Source organism: Oculina patagonica, chromosome 13 (assembly GCF_052425735.1).
Source record: "Oculina patagonica isolate OP01 chromosome 13, crgOcupat, whole genome shotgun sequence".
NCBI classification, from domain to species: domain Eukaryota; kingdom Metazoa; phylum Cnidaria; class Anthozoa; order Scleractinia; family Oculinidae; genus Oculina; species Oculina patagonica.
The window spans coordinates 22,996,024-23,019,519 of NC_135770.1; the positions used below are offsets into that span (position 1 = coordinate 22,996,024).

The following is a 23,496-nucleotide window of genomic DNA, read 5'->3' on the forward strand; positions in this document are numbered from 1 at the left end:
GTTAGAGACTGGGCTAGACTAACCACAAGTAAATCTAGGGGTAGGGAGACGAGGGGGGGGGGGGGGGGGGGGAGACAGGGAGGGAGAAAAAAAAGTAAGATTGAAGTCACTACATTAGACAGGGCGACATTTCATTAAAAGAAAGCCGAACAATTCTCCGTATCCTAAAAAAAAAAAAAAATGAAACCCCATACATTCCTTAACAGCCCGATAGCCACCTTTTATCAAATCAAGGTAGATTGTGCACAAGAATAAGTTATTTCTGTCCTAACGCAGCTCTGTAGCTCATTTCAAGCGATAATAGACCACACAGTGAATGTAAAATCCATCAAATTGAAAAAAGAACCGATTTAATGAGCCAAATTTTAGGAGTAATGAATTAGCTGAGTTGGAGTTTCAGTAAATCAAAGCTTTAATCTTAGATTTTACCAAGCAGTAACACGCACACGCACGCAGTATGACCTTTTAAAGACCTTTAAACCTAACAGTAAACGAGTCTGCCCGCTTATTTGACAAGGAATGGGTAAACGAGTGTAAAATCACGACTTTGGTTGAATATTTTCTCTAGAATTGCCCTTGACTTAACATTCCTTTGAGCAAATTTGTGCACAAGAATAAGTTATTTCTGTCCTAACGCAGCTCTGTAGCTCATTTCAAGCGATAATAGACCACACAGTGAATGTAAAATCCATCAAATTGAAAAAAGAACCGATTTAATGAGCCAAATTTTAGGAGTAATGAATTAGCTGAGTTGGAGTTTCAGTAAATCAAAGCTTTAATCTTAGATTTTACCAAGCAGTAACACGCACACGCACGCAGTATGACCTTTTAAAGACCTTTAAACCTAACAGTAAACGAGTCTGCCCGCTTATTTGACAAGGAATGGGTAAACGAGTGTAAAATCACGACTTTGGTTGAATATTTTCTCTAGAATTGCCCTTGACTTAACATTCCTTTGAGCAATCTACCTTGATTTGATAAAAGGTGTCTACCGAATTTTGACACAACACTATAGTTCTGAGCCATATTTCGGCAGAGAACGTTGAATGAGGGATAGTTTTAGCTCGAGGTGAACGTTGATTACTCTAATTTATGTCTTTTCGAACCAAGAAGACTGCATTTACGGCATTTTGTTCAAATTATGAATTCTACAATTTAATTAACTTGTTTACAACATGAAATAATATCAACTGAAAAACCAACTTAAAAAGTGCTAGAGCGAGAGCTGAACTGAAGCTTTCTAAATCCATGCATGGTCTAAAATGAACTATCAACAGGCGTTCTACATCGACGTTCGCTTCATTTTCAAGGAATTGGGGAATAAATAACTAAACAATTCATGACTCAGCGAGACAATTCGATATGTTTCATGTCAGTTCACGGCCGGAAACCACGCATATCGAATTGCTTCTCGCTGACAAATCACAAAACGCGCTGATCGCCAAATGAGCCAAAACGGCAAAATAATCATCAAATGAAGAGAATTCTACTCACATAAGGGTTTCAAGAAATTCCCTTTCGACCATCAGCTGCGCTCTTTGCAACCTTTCCATCTTATTCACAATGTAATACCCCGGATGTGAAGAATCGTTAAAAAGCGAACCAATACCCTCGGACATTACAACAGAATTTTTCTAAGTCTCCAGCCAAGGAAGAGTTCAAGCCCAATATCGCCATGACCGCCTTCAAATCAGCCCTAAAGTCTAGTTCCGAGTCCTAGTTGATGTGGCTGAAGACCTTTGCTGTCTAAAGGAAGCACAACGTTATTTGTACCACTGAGCAAAACATACCGAGTCAAGAGTTCAACCCGTTAAAGCTTTGTTCTAAGGTACAATAACAGCCGACGCAAAACTTGAGAAATCGTTAGACTTCCACCTTCATAGGACTTAATGATGTCCTCCGGCAAACTTCCTTTAGACAGCAGAATGGAAAGCTATAGATCACAACTGTTCTACTAGTTAGCGCGCGCAACTAGAATTCAAATGAAAGAGAGGGGTTGGAGTTAGAGACTGGGCTAGACTAACCACAAGTAAATCTAGGGGTAGGGAGACGAGGGGGGGGGGGGGGGGAGACAGGGAGGGAGAAAAAAAAAGTAAGATTGAAGTCACTACATTAGACAGGGCGACATTTCATTAAAAGAAAGCCGAACAATTCTCCGTATCCTAAAAAAAAAAAAAAATGAAACCCCATACATTCCTTAACAGCCCGATAGCCACCTTTTATCAAATCAAGGTAGATTGTGCACAAGAATAAGTTATTTCTGTCCTAACGCAGCTCTGTAGCTCATTTCAAGCGATAATAGACCACACAGTGAATGTAAAATCCATCAAATTGAAAAAAGAACCGATTTAATGAGCCAAATTTTAGGAGTAATGAATTAGCTGAGTTGGAGTTTCAGTAAATCAAAGCTTTAATCTTAGATTTTACCAAGCAGTAACACGCACACGCACGCAGTATGACCTTTTAAAGACCTTTAAACCTAACAGTAAACGAGTCTGCCCGCTTATTTGACAAGGAATGGGTAAACGAGTGTAAAATCACGACTTTGGTTGAATATTTTCTCTAGAATTGCCCTTGACTTAACATTCCTTTGAGCAAATTTGTGCACAAGAATAAGTTATTTCTGTCCTAACGCAGCTCTGTAGCTCATTTCAAGCGATAATAGACCACACAGTGAATGTAAAATCCATCAAATTGAAAAAAGAACCGATTTAATGAGCCAAATTTTAGGAGTAATGAATTAGCTGAGTTGGAGTTTCAGTAAATCAAAGCTTTAATCTTAGATTTTACCAAGCAGTAACACGCACACGCACGCAGTATGACCTTTTAAAGACCTTTAAACCTAACAGTAAACGAGTCTGCCCGCTTATTTGACAAGGAATGGGTAAACGAGTGTAAAATCACGACTTTGGTTGAATATTTTCTCTAGAATTGCCCTTGACTTAACATTCCTTTGAGCAATCTACCTTGATTTGATAAAAGGTGTCTACCGAATTTTGACACAACACTATAGTTCTGAGCCATATTTCGGCAGAGAACGTTGAATGAGGGATAGTTTTAGCTCGAGGTGAACGTTGATTACTCTAATTTATGTCTTTTCGAACCAAGAAGACTGCATTTACGGCATTTTGTTCAAATTATGAATTCTACAATTTAATTAACTTGTTTACAACATGAAATAATATCAACTGAAAAACCAACTTAAAAAGTGCTAGAGCGAGAGCTGAACTGAAGCTTTCTAAATCCATGCATGGTCTAAAATGAACTATCAACAGGCGTTCTACATCGACGTTCGCTTCATTTTCAAGGAATTGGGGAATAAATAACTAAACAATTCATGACTCAGCGAGACAATTCGATATGTTTCATGTCAGTTCACGGCCGGAAACCACGCATATCGAATTGCTTCTCGCTGACAAATCACAAAACGCGCTGATCGCCAAATGAGCCAAAACGGCAAAATAATCATCAAATGAAGAGAATTCTACTCACATAAGGGTTTCAAGAAATTCCCTTTCGACCATCAGCTGCGCTCTTTGCAACCTTTCCATCTTATTCACAATGTAATACCCCGGATGTGAAGAATCGTTAAAAAGCGAACCAATACCCTCGGACATTACAACAGAATTTTTCTAAGTCTCCAGCCAAGGAAGAGTTCAAGCCCAATATCGCCATGACCGCCTTCAAATCAGCCCTAAAGTCTAGTTCCGAGTCCTAGTTGATGTGGCTGAAGACCTTTGCTGTCTAAAGGAAGCACAACGTTATTTGTACCACTGAGCAAAACATACCGAGTCAAGAGTTCAACCCGTTAAAGCTTTGTTCTAAGGTACAATAACAGCCGACGCAAAACTTGAGAAATCGTTAGACTTCCACCTTCATAGGACTTAATGATGTCCTCCGGCAAACTTCCTTTAGACAGCAGAATGGAAAGCTATAGATCACAACTGTTCTACTAGTTAGCGCGCGCAACTAGAATTCAAATGAAAGAGAGGGGTTGGAGTTAGAGACTGGGCTAGACTAACCACAAGTAAATCTAGGGGTAGGGAGACGAGGGGGGGGGGGGGGGAGACAGGGAGGGAGAAAAAAAAGTAAGATTGAAGTCACTACATTAGACAGGGCGACATTTCATTAAAAGAAAGCCGAACAATTCTCCGTATCCTAAAAAAAAAAAAAATGAAACCCCATACATTCCTTAACAGCCCGATAGCCACCTTTTATCAAATCAAGGTAGATTGTGCACAAGAATAAGTTATTTCTGTCCTAACGCAGCTCTGTAGCTCATTTCAAGCGATAATAGACCACACAGTGAATGTAAAATCCATCAAATTGAAAAAAGAACCGATTTAATGAGCCAAATTTTAGGAGTAATGAATTAGCTGAGTTGGAGTTTCAGTAAATCAAAGCTTTAATCTTAGATTTTACCAAGCAGTAACACGCACACGCACGCAGTATGACCTTTTAAAGACCTTTAAACCTAACAGTAAACGAGTCTGCCCGCTTATTTGACAAGGAATGGGTAAACGAGTGTAAAATCACGACTTTGGTTGAATATTTTCTCTAGAATTGCCCTTGACTTAACATTCCTTTGAGCAATCTACCTTGATTTGATAAAAGGTGTCTACCGAATTTTGACACAACACTATAGTTCTGAGCCATATTTCGGCAGAGAACGTTGAATGAGGGATAGTTTTAGCTCGAGGTGAACGTTGATTACTCTAATTTATGTCTTTTCGAACCAAGAAGACTGCATTTACGGCATTTTGTTCAAATTATGAATTCTACAATTTAATTAACTTGTTTACAACATGAAATAATATCAACTGAAAAACCAACTTAAAAAGTGCTAGAGCGAGAGCTGAACTGAAGCTTTCTAAATCCATGCATGGTCTAAAATGAACTATCAACAGGCGTTCTACATCGACGTTCGCTTCATTTTCAAGGAATTGGGGAATAAATAACTAAACAATTCATGACTCAGCGAGACAATTCGATATGTTTCATGTCAGTTCACGGCCGGAAACCACGCATATCGAATTGCTTCTCGCTGACAAATCACAAAACGCGCTGATCGCCAAATGAGCCAAAACGGCAAAATAATCATCAAATGAAGAGAATTCTACTCACATAAGGGTTTCAAGAAATTCCCTTTCGACCATCAGCTGCGCTCTTTGCAACCTTTCCATCTTATTCACAATGTAATACCCCGGATGTGAAGAATCGTTAAAAAGCGAACCAATACCCTCGGACATTACAACAGAATTTTTCTAAGTCTCCAGCCAAGGAAGAGTTCAAGCCCAATATCGCCATGACCGCCTTCAAATCAGCCCTAAAGTCTAGTTCCGAGTCCTAGTTGATGTGGCTGAAGACCTTTGCTGTCTAAAGGAAGCACAACGTTATTTGTACCACTGAGCAAAACATACCGAGTCAAGAGTTCAACCCGTTAAAGCTTTGTTCTAAGGTACAATAACAGCCGACGCAAAACTTGAGAAATCGTTAGACTTCCACCTTCATAGGACTTAATGATGTCCTCCGGCAAACTTCCTTTAGACAGCAGAATGGAAAGCTATAGATCACAACTGTTCTACTAGTTAGCGCGCGCAACTAGAATTCAAATGAAAGAGAGGGGTTGGAGTTAGAGACTGGGCTAGACTAACCACAAGTAAATCTAGGGGTAGGGAGACGAGGGGGGGGGGGGGGGGGAGACAGGGAGGGAGAAAAAAAAAGTAAGATTGAAGTCACTACATTAGACAGGGCGACATTTCATTAAAAGAAAGCCGAACAATTCTCCGTATCCTAAAAAAAAAAAAAAATGAAACCCCATACATTCCTTAACAGCCCGATAGCCACCTTTTATCAAATCAAGGTAGATTGTGCACAAGAATAAGTTATTTCTGTCCTAACGCAGCTCTGTAGCTCATTTCAAGCGATAATAGACCACACAGTGAATGTAAAATCCATCAAATTGAAAAAAGAACCGATTTAATGAGCCAAATTTTAGGAGTAATGAATTAGCTGAGTTGGAGTTTCAGTAAATCAAAGCTTTAATCTTAGATTTTACCAAGCAGTAACACGCACACGCACGCAGTATGACCTTTTAAAGACCTTTAAACCTAACAGTAAACGAGTCTGCCCGCTTATTTGACAAGGAATGGGTAAACGAGTGTAAAATCACGACTTTGGTTGAATATTTTCTCTAGAATTGCCCTTGACTTAACATTCCTTTGAGCAATCTACCTTGATTTGATAAAAGGTGTCTACCGAATTTTGACACAACACTATAGTTCTGAGCCATATTTCGGCAGAGAACGTTGAATGAGGGATAGTTTTAGCTCGAGGTGAACGTTGATTACTCTAATTTATGTCTTTTCGAACCAAGAAGACTGCATTTACGGCATTTTGTTCAAATTATGAATTCTACAATTTAATTAACTTGTTTACAACATGAAATAATATCAACTGAAAAACCAACTTAAAAAGTGCTAGAGCGAGAGCTGAACTGAAGCTTTCTAAATCCATGCATGGTCTAAAATGAACTATCAACAGGCGTTCTACATCGACGTTCGCTTCATTTTCAAGGAATTGGGGAATAAATAACTAAACAATTCATGACTCAGCGAGACAATTCGATATGTTTCATGTCAGTTCACGGCCGGAAACCACGCATATCGAATTGCTTCTCGCTGACAAATCACAAAACGCGCTGATCGCCAAATGAGCCAAAACGGCAAAATAATCATCAAATGAAGAGAATTCTACTCACATAAGGGTTTCAAGAAATTCCCTTTCGACCATCAGCTGCGCTCTTTGCAACCTTTCCATCTTATTCACAATGTAATACCCCGGATGTGAAGAATCGTTAAAAAGCGAACCAATACCCTCGGACATTACAACAGAATTTTTCTAAGTCTCCAGCCAAGGAAGAGTTCAAGCCCAATATCGCCATGACCGCCTTCAAATCAGCCCTAAAGTCTAGTTCCGAGTCCTAGTTGATGTGGCTGAAGACCTTTGCTGTCTAAAGGAAGCACAACGTTATTTGTACCACTGAGCAAAACATACCGAGTCAAGAGTTCAACCCGTTAAAGCTTTGTTCTAAGGTACAATAACAGCCGACGCAAAACTTGAGAAATCGTTAGACTTCCACCTTCATAGGACTTAATGATGTCCTCCGGCAAACTTCCTTTAGACAGCAGAATGGAAAGCTATAGATCACAACTGTTCTACTAGTTAGCGCGCGCAACTAGAATTCAAATGAAAGAGAGGGGTTGGAGTTAGAGACTGGGCTAGACTAACCACAAGTAAATCTAGGGGTAGGGAGACGAGGGGGGGGGGGGGGAGACAGGGAGGGAGAAAAAAAAAGTAAGATTGAAGTCACTACATTAGACAGGGCGACATTTCATTAAAAGAAAGCCGAACAATTCTCCGTATCCTAAAAAAAAAAAAAAAATGAAACCCCATACATTCCTTAACAGCCCGATAGCCACCTTTTATCAAATCAAGGTAGATATATTTTAAGTGTTAAATAAATTTTCCTAGTCTTAATTTATAAAAATATAAAACAATTTGTTATCGCCATGTCCGAAAACAACCGGAAATGGCGCTTTAGGGAGTCAAAATCTATGTATTTTTTTTCGTGGGAGCATGTTCCCAGGGTAGCAGGTCATGTCACCCTGTTGCACGGTCTCCCTAAAGTCACGTTACCCCAATCCAGGTCACGTCGCCCCAAAACTGAAGTTACGTCGTCCTAAACCCTAAAGTCATGCCGCCCCCAAATAAGTTCAGTGGCCCCCTAACTTAAGTAAAGTATTCCAGTATTTGAAATACCAAATATCTTGCTTAACTTGTGTAAAGAAAAAAACATCAACAACGATCTAGTCACGCGAGGGTAGTGCCGAAAACGAAGACCCGATCGAAAACGAAGACACGGAAAACGGGCAAACTTTTTGCGGTGACGTGACATGGATTTTGGCGACGTGACTTGGGGCGACCGTGCAACGGGGCGACATGTTTTCCCTTTTTCCGGACCTGGAGGTTTGTCATTTCGGTGCTTCTGTTATCGGGAAATGGTCATCATTTTTCATGAATCCGCGCCTGGTAGTCATAGAAATCTACAGGTTATATTTTCGCGCATGAAATACTTCAACGGTTTCCTCGCATAAAGCCTTTTTTGAGTAGCTTTTCTTTTACTGTAACAGGGCTGTGAGTTTGGAAAATTCTTGTAAATTAAGCGTGGCCAAGTAAAGCTTGTTTGTACCCTTGTTGAAAGAACTGTAAACGTGCGAAATCACGTTTGCCATAAGTCGTTTTTATTTCATTAGTATTCAGTACGTGCAGCAGCTCTTATTCTCTACCGAAAGTATTTCCTTCGGTCAAGACGCGTTAGGCTTAACCTTTGATTCTGCGTCACATTTTGAACAGGGTCGCAATGGGATTAACCGTCAACCGTCAAATGGCCAAAAAAATTAACCGTCAACCGTCAAAAACTCAATATGTTTACCGTCAACCGTCAATAAAGCCAGCCAATATATTGACATCAACAGTCTCAGATATCCTTTATTAAAGGGAACCTCCACTCTTACGACAAGAAATATTGCCCAAATTCTAAACTTAACAGTAAAAGCGAGTAATACAAAGAAATAAGTAAGTAAGAAATAAGTAAGAAATAAGAAGCTAGAGTCGCTTGAGGCTACGTCTCGAGCAACTCTAACGCTTCTTTCGTGCTCTCCAAATTTCCTGCTGCATCCGTACGTAATTCGATATAAGCATGAACCAATTCTTTTTTTTTTTTTTTTTTTTTTTTTATATATATATATAATACACTTTATTTCAAACACATAACACTACATTACAATGTTATTTACTTAATCAACTTACACTACCTTACACATCGTACACTACATTTCAAATAAACTAAATTAACCTACGTTAGACTATTTTACATTTTTTGGAAACAGCAAAAGAAAAGTTAAACAAAAAACAAAAAAACAAAAAAAAAGAGAAAAAAATACGTACACTTAATTAGTTAAACATACATACGACGTCTAGTCGGTGAAAATAAACTATCTGTATTATTATATTTTTTTTTCAGCGAAAACTGTGCTAATTATATATATATATATAAAAAAAAAAAAACTTTTTTAACTTACAATTACCTTTTATTTACATTTCGAGGCAAAATCCTTCTAAATGATACTTAAATTCCAGTTTCTTAATAAATTCGTTCAAGCTTCCTTGTTAATCGGGCGTGGCCGATTTAAGGTTTACCCTTTGGTCGTCCTAGAGCGTAGTCTCCTGGCGCGGCCAAAAAGACGGGGATAGCTCGGGGTTGCTACAAAACCGCTACGGGTGACGCATACCGCAATGGTTTTCATTTTAGTTTTGACAGGAAATCGTTGCAGGCACACTTGGTCGACTTTTGGGTTAATGTGTAATCAGGTTGTGTTTTTTTGCTTCGGCGGAAGGACAGAGAAAAAAGCTTACGGGGCAAAGTACAGTATGGGGCCCAGTTCTCGGCCACTTTTGACGTAAACTTGTATTTCTTACCTCAGAAGAATCGCAGGAACTTAAAATTTCTCCCAGAGCTAGCTACATTATTCAGCTTTTTGGTGTAAAGCTATCGACCGGTCAAAAATTAATTTGCCCGAGCAATAATAAAAATAAAAGCTCCATTTGTGGGCCCAGTTCTCGGCCACCTTGGCCCAGTTCTCGGCCACTTTTGACGTAAACTTGTATTTCTTACCTCAGAAGAACCGCAGGAACTTGAAATTTCTCCCAGAGCTAGCTACATTATTCAGCTTTTTGTTGTAAAGCTTTCGACCGGTCAAAAATTAATTTGCCCGAGCAATAATAAAAATAAAAGCTCCATTTGTGGGCCCAGTTCTCGGCCACCTTGGCCCAGTTCTCGGCCACTTTTGACTTGTATTTCTTACCTCAGAAGAACTGCAGGAACTTGAAATTTCTCCCAGAGCTAGCTACATTATTCAGCTTTTTGGTGTAAAGCTATCGACCGGTCAAAAATTAATTTGCCCGAGCAATAATAAAAATAAAAGCTCCATTTGTGGGCCCAGTTCTCGGCCACCTTGGCCCAGTTCTCGGCCACTAAAAAGCTTGTCCGTAATTATCTGTAAAAAATGCTCAATTAATTTTCACAGTCATAAAATCACTCTGTAAACCTATTTATACTATATCGATCCCAAATTATTTTTATGATGCTTTGTTTTACTTTAGAAAAGAAGGATTTTAACGCGCCTAGTTGCCTATGTGCAGGTTCTGGCAAAACCGCATTGTGTGACCCGTGCATTTAGATGGTTTATTTTGCAGTGAAAAGGTCTTGAAAGATTTAGGTGTTGTAGAAATAATAGACAAGACAAGAGTCAGCTCAAAACTTAGAGATAAGATTGAACTTTATTTTTAAAACATTTATTTCTTTCATTCTGGCAGCAGCAGATGAAATTATATTAAAAACCAAGCGCTAAGCTGTGATAGCGAGCAGGGTGGCCGAGAACTGGCAAATACGCAAACGTCGCAAGAAAAAATTTCAAAGTAAATTAAGACCAAAAAATACAACGGTTCAACGAAAAGTTAACTAAAGCAGAAAGCTGAATTATTCTACGTTTCACATGCCAAAAATTAGCTCGTATGGTGGGGGCTTTTGGATAAAATACGAATTTAACTACATCCATGAATTTGGAGCCGTAAACAAACAACTTTTTTGGGAATGCAAATTCACCTACCTCCGCGTAAACTCGACGTGTGAGCTTTCTATATCGAATTGAACGATCAAACTCAAGATACTTAAAGCACATGAATCAGTCTATCGTTTGAAGGAAATACCTTTTTCTTTTGATTCAACTGGAGTGTGAAAAAACGCGTTAAACACAAAGTGGCCGAGAACTGGGCCCCATACTGTACTGATATTCACCATTGTGAAATTGCACTTACTTTGACAAGTTAAAGTTATTTTTGTAAATGAAAAAGGTAACGTCATTGATGTCACGCAGTGTTTTTTTTTTAGCAAACTAGATGGTTTGCTGGTTTCTGACTATGAATGGGGGTGTGATCTTGCGGTATATTTTTTGAGCCTGACTCCGCCGTAAAACTTTTTTTTTATTTAGCAAGAACTGTGTCGATTTTCATTTCTGAACAATTGGTCGTCAAGTCGTTTGTCACAAAGAGTAGAATGTTTGTACAGCATTTTTGGAATTATTTTAGATTTGGTTAGTAAGACGCTTCTGAAGACCTGAGCAAAACATTGGGAATGTACAGTATTAATAGGAACTTGAATGGAATTTTTCACAAGTTGGATAAAGGTATCAACTGAAAAAAATGGAATTCAAAATGAGAACTTGGATTTTTTGTAATTAAATTTTATCGCGGATTGGATGCATAATATCACGGCTTTGAAAGTCTTCAAATAATTAGAAAGGTTCCTTTCTTCCTTTTGATCTTATTGTTATTTTCATGTATTGATTATTCGAAAGTGGTTTTCGTTGATACGAAAAAAAAAAACGGTTTTCACTGAATTCTTGAAGTATTTTTAGACGTGATAATATTGGCTTAATCAAATTACATTGTGCACGAAATATTTTTATTCTTTTTCTTGAAACTTTGAGGAAATTGAAATTTTTTTTGACAGTAGTGTATGAAAGGCATTTTATAGAACTGAATAAAAAATTAGAAACTTTGATAAAGGTTATTTCAAAGATTTATTTTGCCTGATTTTGAAGGGTTTCAGGAGTTTTAAAGAGTGCTGGTAAACGGCTGTATGTTGTTTGTGATTACGGATCTTATTTAGTTTCGAACGCTCTAATTTTTGAAAGGTTAAAACAGGTTAAAACCGGGCGGTTTCATGAGTTTTTTGGGTAGAAAGGTACGGTGGTGGTCAAAAAAAAAAAATTTTAGAAAGGAATGACTGTAGTAGCACGTAAGTCGGAGGTTTGCGTGAGTCACGGGGTATAGTATGCGTGAGCTGGATTTCCGGCGTCACAACGGCATGTTTTGTTTACTGAAAGATACACTCGACGTTTAGTTAGCTTAGTCGGCTTGGGAAACTATTTTAAAAATGAATGTTGTAATAGTTAATTAATAGTAATCTAGAATTAACCCACTCTCGATTGGAGTCTGTTCTGGATTCGCGCTACCTTTTCGCCGCGAAGGAATTTGTAAAATTTCGCTAGTGGAAAGAGGTACTGTAAGAACAGTATCAATAACTCAAAAGGAGGAACTTTTTGTAGCTCTAATTAAGACGTGTGATAAAATTTTAGAATAAGAAACTTCGATATATGTTTTCATATTGTTTTTGTCAATTTCCTTTTGTGGCAGATTTTTTGAGAATCAGCTTTTCTTTCGTGTGATGACAGACACAGGACAGAACGAGAGGTGGATGAGAAAGATGCCGAAGATGAATATATAGGCACCGAAAAACGACAAGAACCGTCAAGGACTTATCTTTAGAGGGCGGGGAGTTTTGGCATACTGTATTTTGAGGACTGGACTGGACTAGTAAAACGCGGACTAGTAAAACGCGGAATTGTAAAACGCGGACTAGTATAACGCGGACTAGTAAAACGCGGACTTGTAAAACGCGGACTAGTAAAACGCGGACTCAGGTAAAACGCGGACTTGTAAAAGGCGGACTAGTAAAACGCGGACTAGTAAAACGCGGACTTGTAAAACGCGGACTTGTAAAACGAGGGCTTGTTAAGCACGGACTTGTAGAGCGCGGACTTGTAAAACAAGCGCTTGTAAATCGGATAAAACTAAACGGTTTAGCGAGCGAAACAATTTGTGTTTGAAGCTCTTGTGTGTTTCTTCGACGGCATATTTCTAGCTTTTTTGAGCACTCTATGGTCTGTTTTAGCGTGGAGATGTTTTTGCAGTATAGCACATGTTCGTTCTGCAAACCCCTACTAAAACAACGGGATTGATGCTATGAGTTGTGTGCATATGTTTCTTTCTTTCCACTACTTGACGTCTGTTGAGTGCAGTCGTTTTTATTGCTCGCACGAGGTAGAACGGGGCCCGTCCAGAAATCAACAGTCAATCGTAAATAAAGGTGACGGGCCTACACGACTCCTACGTTCGTGACATTAGAACATTTGCCGTTATATGTTCAAATTCGGTCTTTCGACCTTATTTGCTTCTGACTTCTTTCTGAGGTTACTGTTTTTTTTGAGACATTATATATTGAAGAGAGCCGTAAGATGATTGTGGCCAAGGAATTCAAAGTGTCTAGAGGCGTTTTACAAGTCCGCGTTTTACTAGTCCGCGTTTTACTAGTCCAGTCCAGTCAACAAGTTAAAGACACATCAAGACCACCCCACTGTGAATTGCCATAGCACAGACAAAATTATAGTCAATATCTTATGTTTTTTAAGAGAATTACATAAGAACCAAGGCATGTCTTGTCTTGCCTTGCATTGACATGCAATAATTTGGAAATACTAAGCTCGTAACAGTTTAAGACAGAATCCATCAGGAATTTGAGTAACATTAATTTTAGTTACGCAAAAATTGAGCACCAGAATAATTTAAATCCTTGTGTTCTTTCATACCTTGTTAAAGGCTTGACATGTGATAACACCAACATAACACCAACAACAGTTCTTTATCAGTGGGGATTGAAGAAAAAAATGGAAACATCATCACACAGTTGACCCCCATGCAAAAACACTCCAGGATGTCACGGGGCTGTTTGGTGTCCGTCTGCCAATTTCTAACTTTAAATTCCAATGTTAAATTCACATTAAATTTTCAATATTTCTTAGTTGTCTAAATTTTACTAATTCTTTTAAAAAAACTATCACCTGCCAAACATCCCCAAAAATCACTCAAAAAATTACAAAATACCGCAATACATAGATACATGGGATGAGTGAAGTTTCCTTGGATTCCTTGAAACACCAACAAGATATTTCCGTTTAAGGTGGCTGATAATGGGTTTCAGTATTTCCCAGTCCTTATACTTTGGTTCAGGACTAAAAGCCTTCATCAATTGCTATTACAGTAATGGTATGAAACAAATGTTCAATCATTCATCAACAAGTTGTGATCATTTTCTTGACAATAGTAGTTCCCCGGTAAACAGTTGTAGTACTGTCCCATCAAAGTGCAATGCCTGGAAAATACCGAAAAGCACACGACCTTCAGGTGAAACCGCACCTTACAGTATTACCAATACACTGCACTTTGCTAAGTCTTAAAACTTTACATTGTCTATTCGTCTACTTCAATCGTTTATTTGTATTGTGTGAGATACATTTATAAATTGAAACCATCATGTCTTTAAGTAATAATGCAATCTCGACACCGTTCTAGATATTATATTATGCACACTAATACAGCTCATGCAAGCCCTGTGACTTACACAAACACAGTCGGACTGAGTGCTTAACTTAAGTAACTGCTTCGTGGTTTCTGCTGTACTGAACCCTGCCTTTCAAGGCAAAGCGCCCGATTTTAAGCTTCTCAAGCTTCTCAATGTTCTTGTTTTGAACTAAGCTTATTGTTATAAATATAGTATTTAGCAAACAGAACGACATAGTTAAGCTTTTTCAACATCATCTGGGATGAAACGGAGTCAGGTTCATTTGATAATTTCCCAAAGAGTAATTCAATTGTGTTAAGTGAGTAGGAGGTGTCATTTTCCTTATTAAACCACTTAATTACTTCAGCGAAGAAATTTTTTGACCATCGACAATGGATGAATGAGTGGCTTATCGAGTCAGACTCCTGACAGTACACGCATGCACTGTTAGGCTCTATTCCGTACAGACATAACTCCTTTTTCGTTACAATGATTCTATGTAGAAATTTAAAGTAAAATTCTCTTAATTTATTTTCTTTGCAGATACCTTTAAGGTTTTTGAAGTAGACATTAAATTCTATGTCACGTATATGCAAATCACGACTCCATTTTCTAGGTGCCTTTAGTTCTGCATCTAGTTTATTTTGAAAAAACCAATAGTAATCTTTACTTTTCATTTTTAGAAGGTTTACATTTATTGAAGATGATAGCTGGAAAAGACTGTTTTCTGGTGAAAAAGTAAATTTGACATCCAGGTTTTGCTTTGCCTTTTCAACGAGTCGTCGGGGTATTGCTGAAACTACTTGCAGATACTGCAGGAAATTGCATTTTAAGTCATACTTGTGGGTAAATTCACTATGAGAAAGAAAAGTTCCATTCCTCTTGAGGAGGTCGTGTATACGGAAAATTCTTTTTTTAAACCACGATTTGTAAAAGAAAGTCTTTTGATCGATACGAATTTCTTTATTGTTAAATAAGACCATATCTTGCCCAAAGTCAGTTTCATAGGAGAATTTTAGTTCAAGAAAGGATTGCAGCATTGAATTATGGAATTCAGGCATACCAGTCCGCTCAAGAAACTTTGAATCATAATTGCATCTTAACAAAAAATTAAGACCGCCGTACATATCAAAAAAATGGTTTGGAATTGTTTTCCAAACCTCATTTCTTGTCTCATTTGTATCTAGAAGTCGTGATATCCAAGCTAGCCTTAAGGATTTTGTCATTACATCTACGTTTGGAACACGTAATCCTCCTTTTTCGTAATTTTGAAACATCACTTGACGCTTAATCTTGTCTTTCCTTTTTTTCCAGATGAACTGAAAAATAGATGTATTAATAGTTGGTATACAATTGGTAGGAACATCTAGAAGTGACATAGAGTAGACTAACTGCGGGATACCAAGGCATTTTGTGATTAGGCATCTGCCTAGTATTGAAAGATTTCGAGATCGCCAAACCTCTAGTTTAGAGCTTAATTTTTCGATTTTAACCAGAAAATTCTTTTTATTATTTTGCTTTTCATCATACGATATGAAGATACCTAATGCTCGAACGGGTTCTTTAGGCCATTTAAACCCGAATGGTTTTTCTTCTCTATCACGCCAAGGGCCAAGCCACAGCGCTTTGGTTTTAGTGGAGTTTAATCGTAAACCGGAGACATTCCCAAAGGAGTTTATCACTTGAGTTGCTTTTTCAACAGAGTCGCAGCTATTACAAATTAAGGATGTATCGTCGGCAAATTGAGTTATCTTGGCTTCGGAGTTGAAAATTTTGATTCCTTGTATTTGTTTGTCTTGTCGTATCTTACATGCTAAAATTTCAGCTCCCAAGATGAAAAGGTAGAGTGACAGAGGGCAACCCTGCCTAACCCCTCTTGATAATTGAAAATAATTTGTGGAAAATCCATTGTTCAGTACCGCACTTTCAGGTGTAGTATAAAAAGTGGAGACCCACCGTTTGATGCTGACACCAAAGTTAAGGAGATTTAAAGTATTCTGGATAAAGGACCATTTGATGGTGTCAAATGCTTTCCGGAAGTCAAGTAAAAGTAATATTCCAGGAATATTTTGTAGTTTGGTCTGTTCTAGGATGTCGTTTATCAACCTTATATTTTGACCAATATATCTCCCTTTTACAAAACCAGTTTGGTCAGGGTGGATTATTCTTGGTAAAACATTTTCTATTCTTTTTGCTATTACTTTTGACGCGATCTTATAATCTAAGTTTAAAAGTGTAATTGGGCGCCAATTTGAAAGTTCCGACAAACAAGAGTCATCCTTTGGCACAAGAGTTATTACACCTCTGCGTTGAGATATCGACAGCTTTCCTTCTTTGTATGCAGTGTTAAAACTATTTACTAAGTCGCGGCTCACCAAATCAAAGAAGCAATTGTAGAATTCCGCCGTGAATCCATCATCTCCAGGCGACTTACCAGCAGGGAAGGTTTTTAAGACTTTGGAACATTCCTCTATCGTTATGTAACCCTCTAGGGCCTCTCTTTCTTCGTCTGTTAATTTAACAGTTTGCAGATCATGTACAAAATCATTAAAGCACTCATTGTTGTCTTCGTCATGCGAAGCATATAAATTTTCATAGAAGGATTCGATTTCTTTCATAATCTCGTCTTCTTCAACTAGTATTTTGCCGTCTTCCCGTTTTATTTCCGTAATAACTTTACGGTTGAAATTCCTTTTCTCTAAATTAAAGAAATACTTTGTAGGTTTTTCACAAGAAATACTTTTTTTTGCTTGTTCAATCCACCTGACTTTAGATCGAAAAATTGCACCTTTTCCTTTAGCTTCATAAATACGTTGAAGTTCGGTTTTTAATTTGTCGTATTGTTCAATTTCAGCGCTTGACTGTTCGTCCGTATTACAGTTGTTGATTTTAATTTCTAAAGCTTCCAGACGCTTTTGAAGCTCCGTTTCTCGAATTCTCCGTTGTTTTACTTTGTGTTTTGAGTATGAAATGGTGAGACGTCTTATTTCCATTCTAATTAATTCCCATTTTAACCGATCGTCTTTCAAATCTGAATACTTCTCACGTATCGCCGCGTAGTTTTCTTCTATAAGCTCGACATATTCATTGTCTTCCACAAGGGAGTTATTGAATTTCCACAAGCCGGGGCCACGCTTTTCACTGAGAATTTTAAGCTCAAGTACAACGGCTTTATGATCCGGAGCGTTTGAAACTTTCGTATTAGTTTTAACGACCCAGTTTTCCACTGATTTCGATACTAGGAAGAAATCAATTCTGGATTTAACTTTTAGCGATTTGGACTCATAAGTAAAGCTTCTTTCATTTGGATAAAGCTTCCTAAAAACATCGATTAAGCCAATGTCATCCATTATCGCAATAAGTTTATCACGATATAAAGTTGGTCTCCAAGGAATACCGCCCTTTTTGTCACAGGCTTGCAAGGTAACGTTCCAATCGCCTCCCACAATAAGATTACTAATTTCCGTGTGTGACATCAGGTATCTATTTAAAGTTAACAAGAATTTCTGTTGTTGTTGAGAGTCATTCGGAGCATAAATATTGCAGATTGAAATTTTGGCTGAATTGTAGATCAAATTAATTGACACAATTCTGCCGTCAAGATCCTTGCCGGTCACTTGCACGTTCAGTTTGCTTGAAGGATTTATCAAAATAGAAACTCCTTTGCTATGGGTTGACCCGTGGGAAAAGAAAATAGCACCTCCCCACTCACTCTTCCATATCGGTTCATCTTTTTGTTCCGAGAATGTTTCCTGGAGGAGGTAAATCTGACAATTTTGATCTTTCAGGAATCTAAAAATACTCCTTCGCTTAACTTGGTTTCTTAAGCCTCTAACATTTAAAGATAGGATACTAATTTTTACTTGCGTCGACATGACCGTTACATGCTAATGTTGACAAACGTTAATTCTATCATGAGAAACAACTACTGATAACTGAGCAGATTTGAAATTCACAGGTTGGCAATAATACCAACTTATGATTAGACTGTCGCTATGAAATAAAAAGGAAGAAAACAACAAAATTACACTGACGAATACAATCGAAACAAACACATACACAAAACACAAACATATACAAGCGTATAACTACATGCTATCTAAGGGCGTAAAGGACTTTGTGTCTTATCCGTCCTAATTCGAATTCAAAACAAAAACAATAATTTATCAATTGAACTTAGAAATAAAGATGCGCTAAAGCGCAGTCAGACTATCTTACAGTCATACGTTGTCGAGGTCTTCCTGGGAATGGATTCGTTTGGGTGCGCCATCAGGCGAGGCCTTCACAAAAATCTTGCCGTCCATGGACCACACACTGACCAAAAGTCCATCTTTTCTCATTTGGTTGGCTTCTTTCATTAAATCTTTTCGGAAGGACGTTAGGTTTTCGTTGATGTATAGACGATGGGAGGCCAAAGCCGCGGCTGTTGTGGAATGTGGAAACAACTGTGTAATCTTCACATTTTTAAGTTCAGTTCGCTTCTTATAAAGTGCAGTTTTCTTCTTGTGGCTGATAAACTTTACGATTATATTCTTCGGGTTGTTCTTTCCACTGTACAATTTATGTGAGATGTCGATATCTTCACTCTGGATCGGAACATTTAACACCTCACCCAACTTGATGACCACATCTTCCGTGGAAGTGTAAAAATTTTCAGGGACGCCGTGAATTTCCACCGAGTTCTTACGTGTGTACTGTTCCAAATCATCATGGCTTTCGTACAGCTCATCGATCTCCGATTTCTGATCATTCACTTTCTTTCTAAGTGCTTGTACTTCGAGTTTCAGCGCATCGTTAGCTTTCATCGCTTTACTTAGTGACACCTTCAAGGAATTAATTTGCTTCTCTTGAAAGCCGAAGGAAGATTTTAAATCGGCCACCTCGCTTGCCAGCTTTCTGTTTTCAGTCTGGATATCCTTAAGAGTGGTTTGAACGCTTGAAAGCATATCTTTTATATCTCTAAGGCTCGGTTCTTGCTCAGGAACTGTTTCGTAGAACTCTGGATCTTCGTCACCTTCGCCGCCATCTTTGTCGCTGGCACACTCAGTCACATCCATGTTGAGTTTCTTGGCTGAGTTTGATTCGTCTTCAGTGGAACCTCTTTCCCCTCGTTTGTGCTTGCCTCTTCTCTTTTTCATTTGTTACATACTTAATTTACTTAAATATATACTTCTTATGGCTCGAATTTAGGACGGAGTTGGGATCCGCCTAAAATACGCGTCCGTACGCTACGGTGGCACGCATGCTCTCCCAATGAACCAATTCTTAATTATATCTATTAGATTCTATACAGTGAGAAAATCCAGTAATCTATTTCGCAACGGTGGTCTTTGCAAATTTACGTTCGTTTCTGATGGTTGCAGCATAACAAACATCTGACAAATATTTTCTGCTGCATCCTTGTAACATCTTCTAACCATAAACATTTCCGTCCCATAGCTCGTCAAAAAGCCAAGTATTTACGCTGATGGTTGGTTCACAAAAAATTCCTGTTTACTGTCACATGGGAAACTTTGGATGTGGAGATGGAGGATGGACGCTAGCTATGAAGATTGATGGAAACAAGGTATGTAACTGACTTCTTTCGATACTTAACATGCAAACTTGATACCAGAGTATCATTTTCTTTTGTTTTTCAGAAAACCTTCCATTACGATTCTATTTTTTGGAGCAACAGAGACGCCTATAACCTTGCAGGAGGCAAGACTGGGTTTGACTTACAAGAGACCAAGTTACCGACCTACTGGAACACACCCTTCTCGAAGATTTGTCTTGGCATGAAGATCGGCCATCAGAAAAAGTTCATTGTCATCAACAAGCAGGCCAACTCTCTGTACTCACTGATCGCTGACGGGCAATACCGCGCCACCTCACTGGGTCGTAACACATAGAAGTCCCTGATTGGTTCACAGGCCTCTTTGCAGGCCAACTGTAACAAGGAAGGGTTTAACGCCGCAGGTAGTCACAGTAGAGGTGCTGCCAGAGCCAGAATTGGTATCCTTGGAAACAACGAAAACGACTGCGTTACCACTGATTCCAAAGTTGGTTTCGGAACGGGAGGGGCAACTGATGATTCCAACACATGTGGAAACAATGCCATTGGTGGTCATACATCGGATAACGGTGCCAAAAACATCAAAGCCATAGGATACATCTTGGTGCAGTGAGAGCTAGAACTGGCAGAAAAAAAAATAGTTTGAAATTAAAACTAGCTGCTCCCAAGGCATGATGAGATACTGTCACAAATATGGATTTGTAGAATTGACATTTAAATGAACTGGTTATGCAAGGGTAAAAACCCACGCTGGCTATTTTTTGCTAACAAAATTTATTTTACTTTTTTTAAATTTGTTCTCGGTGAACGATTTGAGAAACGATTTGAACATTTTTACTCGACATAACGGAAAATATGTTATTCGGCAACAAAAAAAGTATAGTTAATAATTACCTTCGTGTTTTTGATGTAACGATCCCAACCGTATAGCATACATTTTTTGTTTAAGATAGTTTTTTTTGATGAAATCGTTTTTACAACGAGATTATTAAAGTTTCCCACTCAATTTTCCATACATTTGTCTATAGTTTTTCCTCATGTTTGACGCTGCTCGCGGGCCGGGAAAATTATAGACAAATGTATGGGAAAATTCAAAAAAGTATCTGAACGCTTTCAAGCCCAGCGACAACCTCCAAACATGGCGAATAAAAACTTTTGACAAGCATCTTAGTAACTTTACAATTCATTAGTTGTCCAGAATTTAATTTTTGTTAAAGATATATTTGCCGTCGGATTCTCATTCAAACACTCTAATTTCTACCCGCTTTTCCTACTCGTCAAGATGGCGTCGAAAACCGTGATAAACCCTATTGTATAACATAGGGATACAATTAATGATAACCTCTTTTGTGCTATATCAAGAACGAAATTTTCGATTTAAAAAACTACTATAAGATAATGGCTTCTAAGAGAGTAAAAATATGAAATCCAAACTGTGAAAAGTGCTATCTTCATTTTGAGAAGAACGTTTAAAAATTCGCTCTTGTCATAGCACAATAGAGTACACCAAGTTTATGTTCCTCGCGAATCATTTCCTGAAATTCTATATCGGCGGAGGAAACTTGGACACAAAGTTGCAGGTTTTGAGGCTTCCGAAGACCTTCCGAATCAATGTTTATAGCAACGTCTGCTATATTCAATGATGTGAATCTAATTATGATAATTCGCTATGTTTCAGCGCACGGGCACAAACTGAGAACAATTACTTGTAATTACTTGAACAAAGAACTTTTAAAACAAACATTCTTATGAATATTTCGTTTGTTGTCGGCTTCAGTCGCCACCTTTCGTGCATACTCCTTTAAATAAATACATACTAATGATTGCAAGGGTCCTGCGCGACCTTAAGATGTTTAATGCTCCACTGATGTCTTTTTATCTGGGTTGCGTTGAAATTTGTTTAGTGTTTAGGGATAACTGAGAACCTAAATAGAACTTTACACAAGAATTGATCATTAATAAAATTGGTGAAAACTATCAATCAAAATTTAGTCGGTATTAATTATTAACAACTGAAGTCTGTGTTCGAGCCTGGTAGCCAATCGGACTCCAGTTTCAATAGCAGTACGAAACAAGCCATATTTTTGCTCCCCCCCACGGTATGGGAGTTCACTGCGGGATTTCTAGCGGACATTTAGTCCTCTAGTATCTATTTTATACAGCTGACTAGAGAGAGAGAGACACTGTGAGAGTAAAGTTTCTTGTCCAATAACTCAGCAGAATGACCCGACTGTAAAGGCTCGAACTTGGACCGTTCCCCCTCTCATCTCGCTTACCTTGAGGTGACCCCGCCTCACCCCTTCATGGGTATAATTGCCTTAAAGACGAAAACCACGAGAAAACCATCAAATTTTACTCGTAAAGAATTAGGATTTAAATATTTCATCATTGGACAAAACAACCTCAAGCAATTTTTGCTAATCTACTCGAAGGAACTTTCTACGTACAGAAATCAACAAAGTGTGATGAACTGCACGAAAAAACCATCAAATTCTACTCGTAAATGTCGGCATGCCCGACCCTCCGTTTCGATTTTTCTCTTTCCATGAACGTGTATGTTTTCTGTTCCATGAACTCATGTTGGCTCCTGGCTGGTGGGTTGCCGTCCTCTTGGCCAGGCCAGGGTTTCAATGGTGGTCTTATTATTTTAGTTAAAAGAATCAGGATTTCAGTTACTATTAGACAAAAATACCTCGAGCAATTCCTGCTAAACTACTCGACGGAACTTATCGGCGTACAGAAAAGTACGAAGTGTGATGAACTGCACGAAACGCTCACAGTAACTACATTTTTGCACGATTTATGGTTAAATAACGATGAACAACGATATAGACTTGTAGATATTTACTTGTATACATATATTGCATCAACCAGCTATAACGCCACGATACATATCATAAGTGAACACTGTTTGACGGTTTTCTTTTGGTCTTTTTAGTTAAAAAAATCAGGATTTTACCATAATATTTTTTTTGAAGATGATGTGCCGCACGAAACACTCAAACTATACCGACATATTAAGTGAACACTTTTGTTTTTTTTTTTTAAAAAGGATTTTACCATTAGACAAAACTACGTCGTCCGCAAGCAAATCCTGCCAAACTACCCGAAGGAACTCACTACGTACAAAAAACAACGAAGTGTGATGAACCGCACGAAACACGCACAGTAAATACATATCTGCACGATACATGGTTTAAAAGCAAGGGACAATATAGACTTGTAGATATTAAGCTATTGTATTAACAAGCCGAAACTACACGATACATGTCATAAGTGAAAACTGTTTGAGGGTTTTCATGTTCTTTATTAGTTAAAAGAATCATGATTTTACCATTAGACAAAATTACCTTTACAGATAACAACGAAGTGTGATGAGCCGCACGAAATACGCACAATAACTACATATCTACAAGATCTATGGTTTAAAAACGAAGGACAATATAGACTTGTAGATATTTACTAGTATACATATATTGCACAACAAACCATACCTACATTTTACATGCATGTCATAAGTAATCACTGTTTGAGGGTTTTCATTTTAGTATTTCCTAGTTTAAAGAATCAGGATTTTGCCATTAGACAAAACTACCTCAAGCAATTCCTGGTTAACTACCCGAAGGGACTCAGAACGTAC

At 38.2% G+C, this 23,496-nt stretch overlaps 2 protein-coding genes across 3 annotated transcripts in view; one reads left to right on the plus strand and one right to left on the minus strand.

Moving 5' to 3' along the window:
• The window catches only part of LOC144636532 (nuclear nucleic acid-binding protein C1D-like), a 111,549-nt gene that overhangs the window by 23,734 nt on the left and 64,319 nt on the right, over nt 1-23,496 (minus strand). The gene's annotated exons all lie outside the window — the stretch shown is intronic.
• On the plus strand, nt 19,755-20,598 carry LOC144636564 (putative skeletal organic matrix protein 5). Its single transcript, XM_078495800.1, has 2 exons — nt 19,755-19,868; nt 19,942-20,598. Exons 1-2 carry the CDS (start codon nt 19,770-19,772, stop codon nt 20,191-20,193), a joined length of 351 nt encoding a protein of 116 aa, XP_078351926.1. The 5' UTR covers nt 19,755-19,769; the 3' UTR covers nt 20,194-20,598.

Excerpts from the sequence above, each read along its gene's own strand:
- LOC144636564 (XM_078495800.1), top strand. The coding sequence starts at position 19,770 with ATGGTTGGTTCACAAAAAATTCCTGTTTACTGTCACATGGGAAACTTT. Across the intron at positions 19,869-19,941 it reads TGAAGATTGATGGAAACAAG|AAAACCTTCCATTACGATTC; the intron begins GTATGTAACTGA and ends TTTGTTTTTCAG.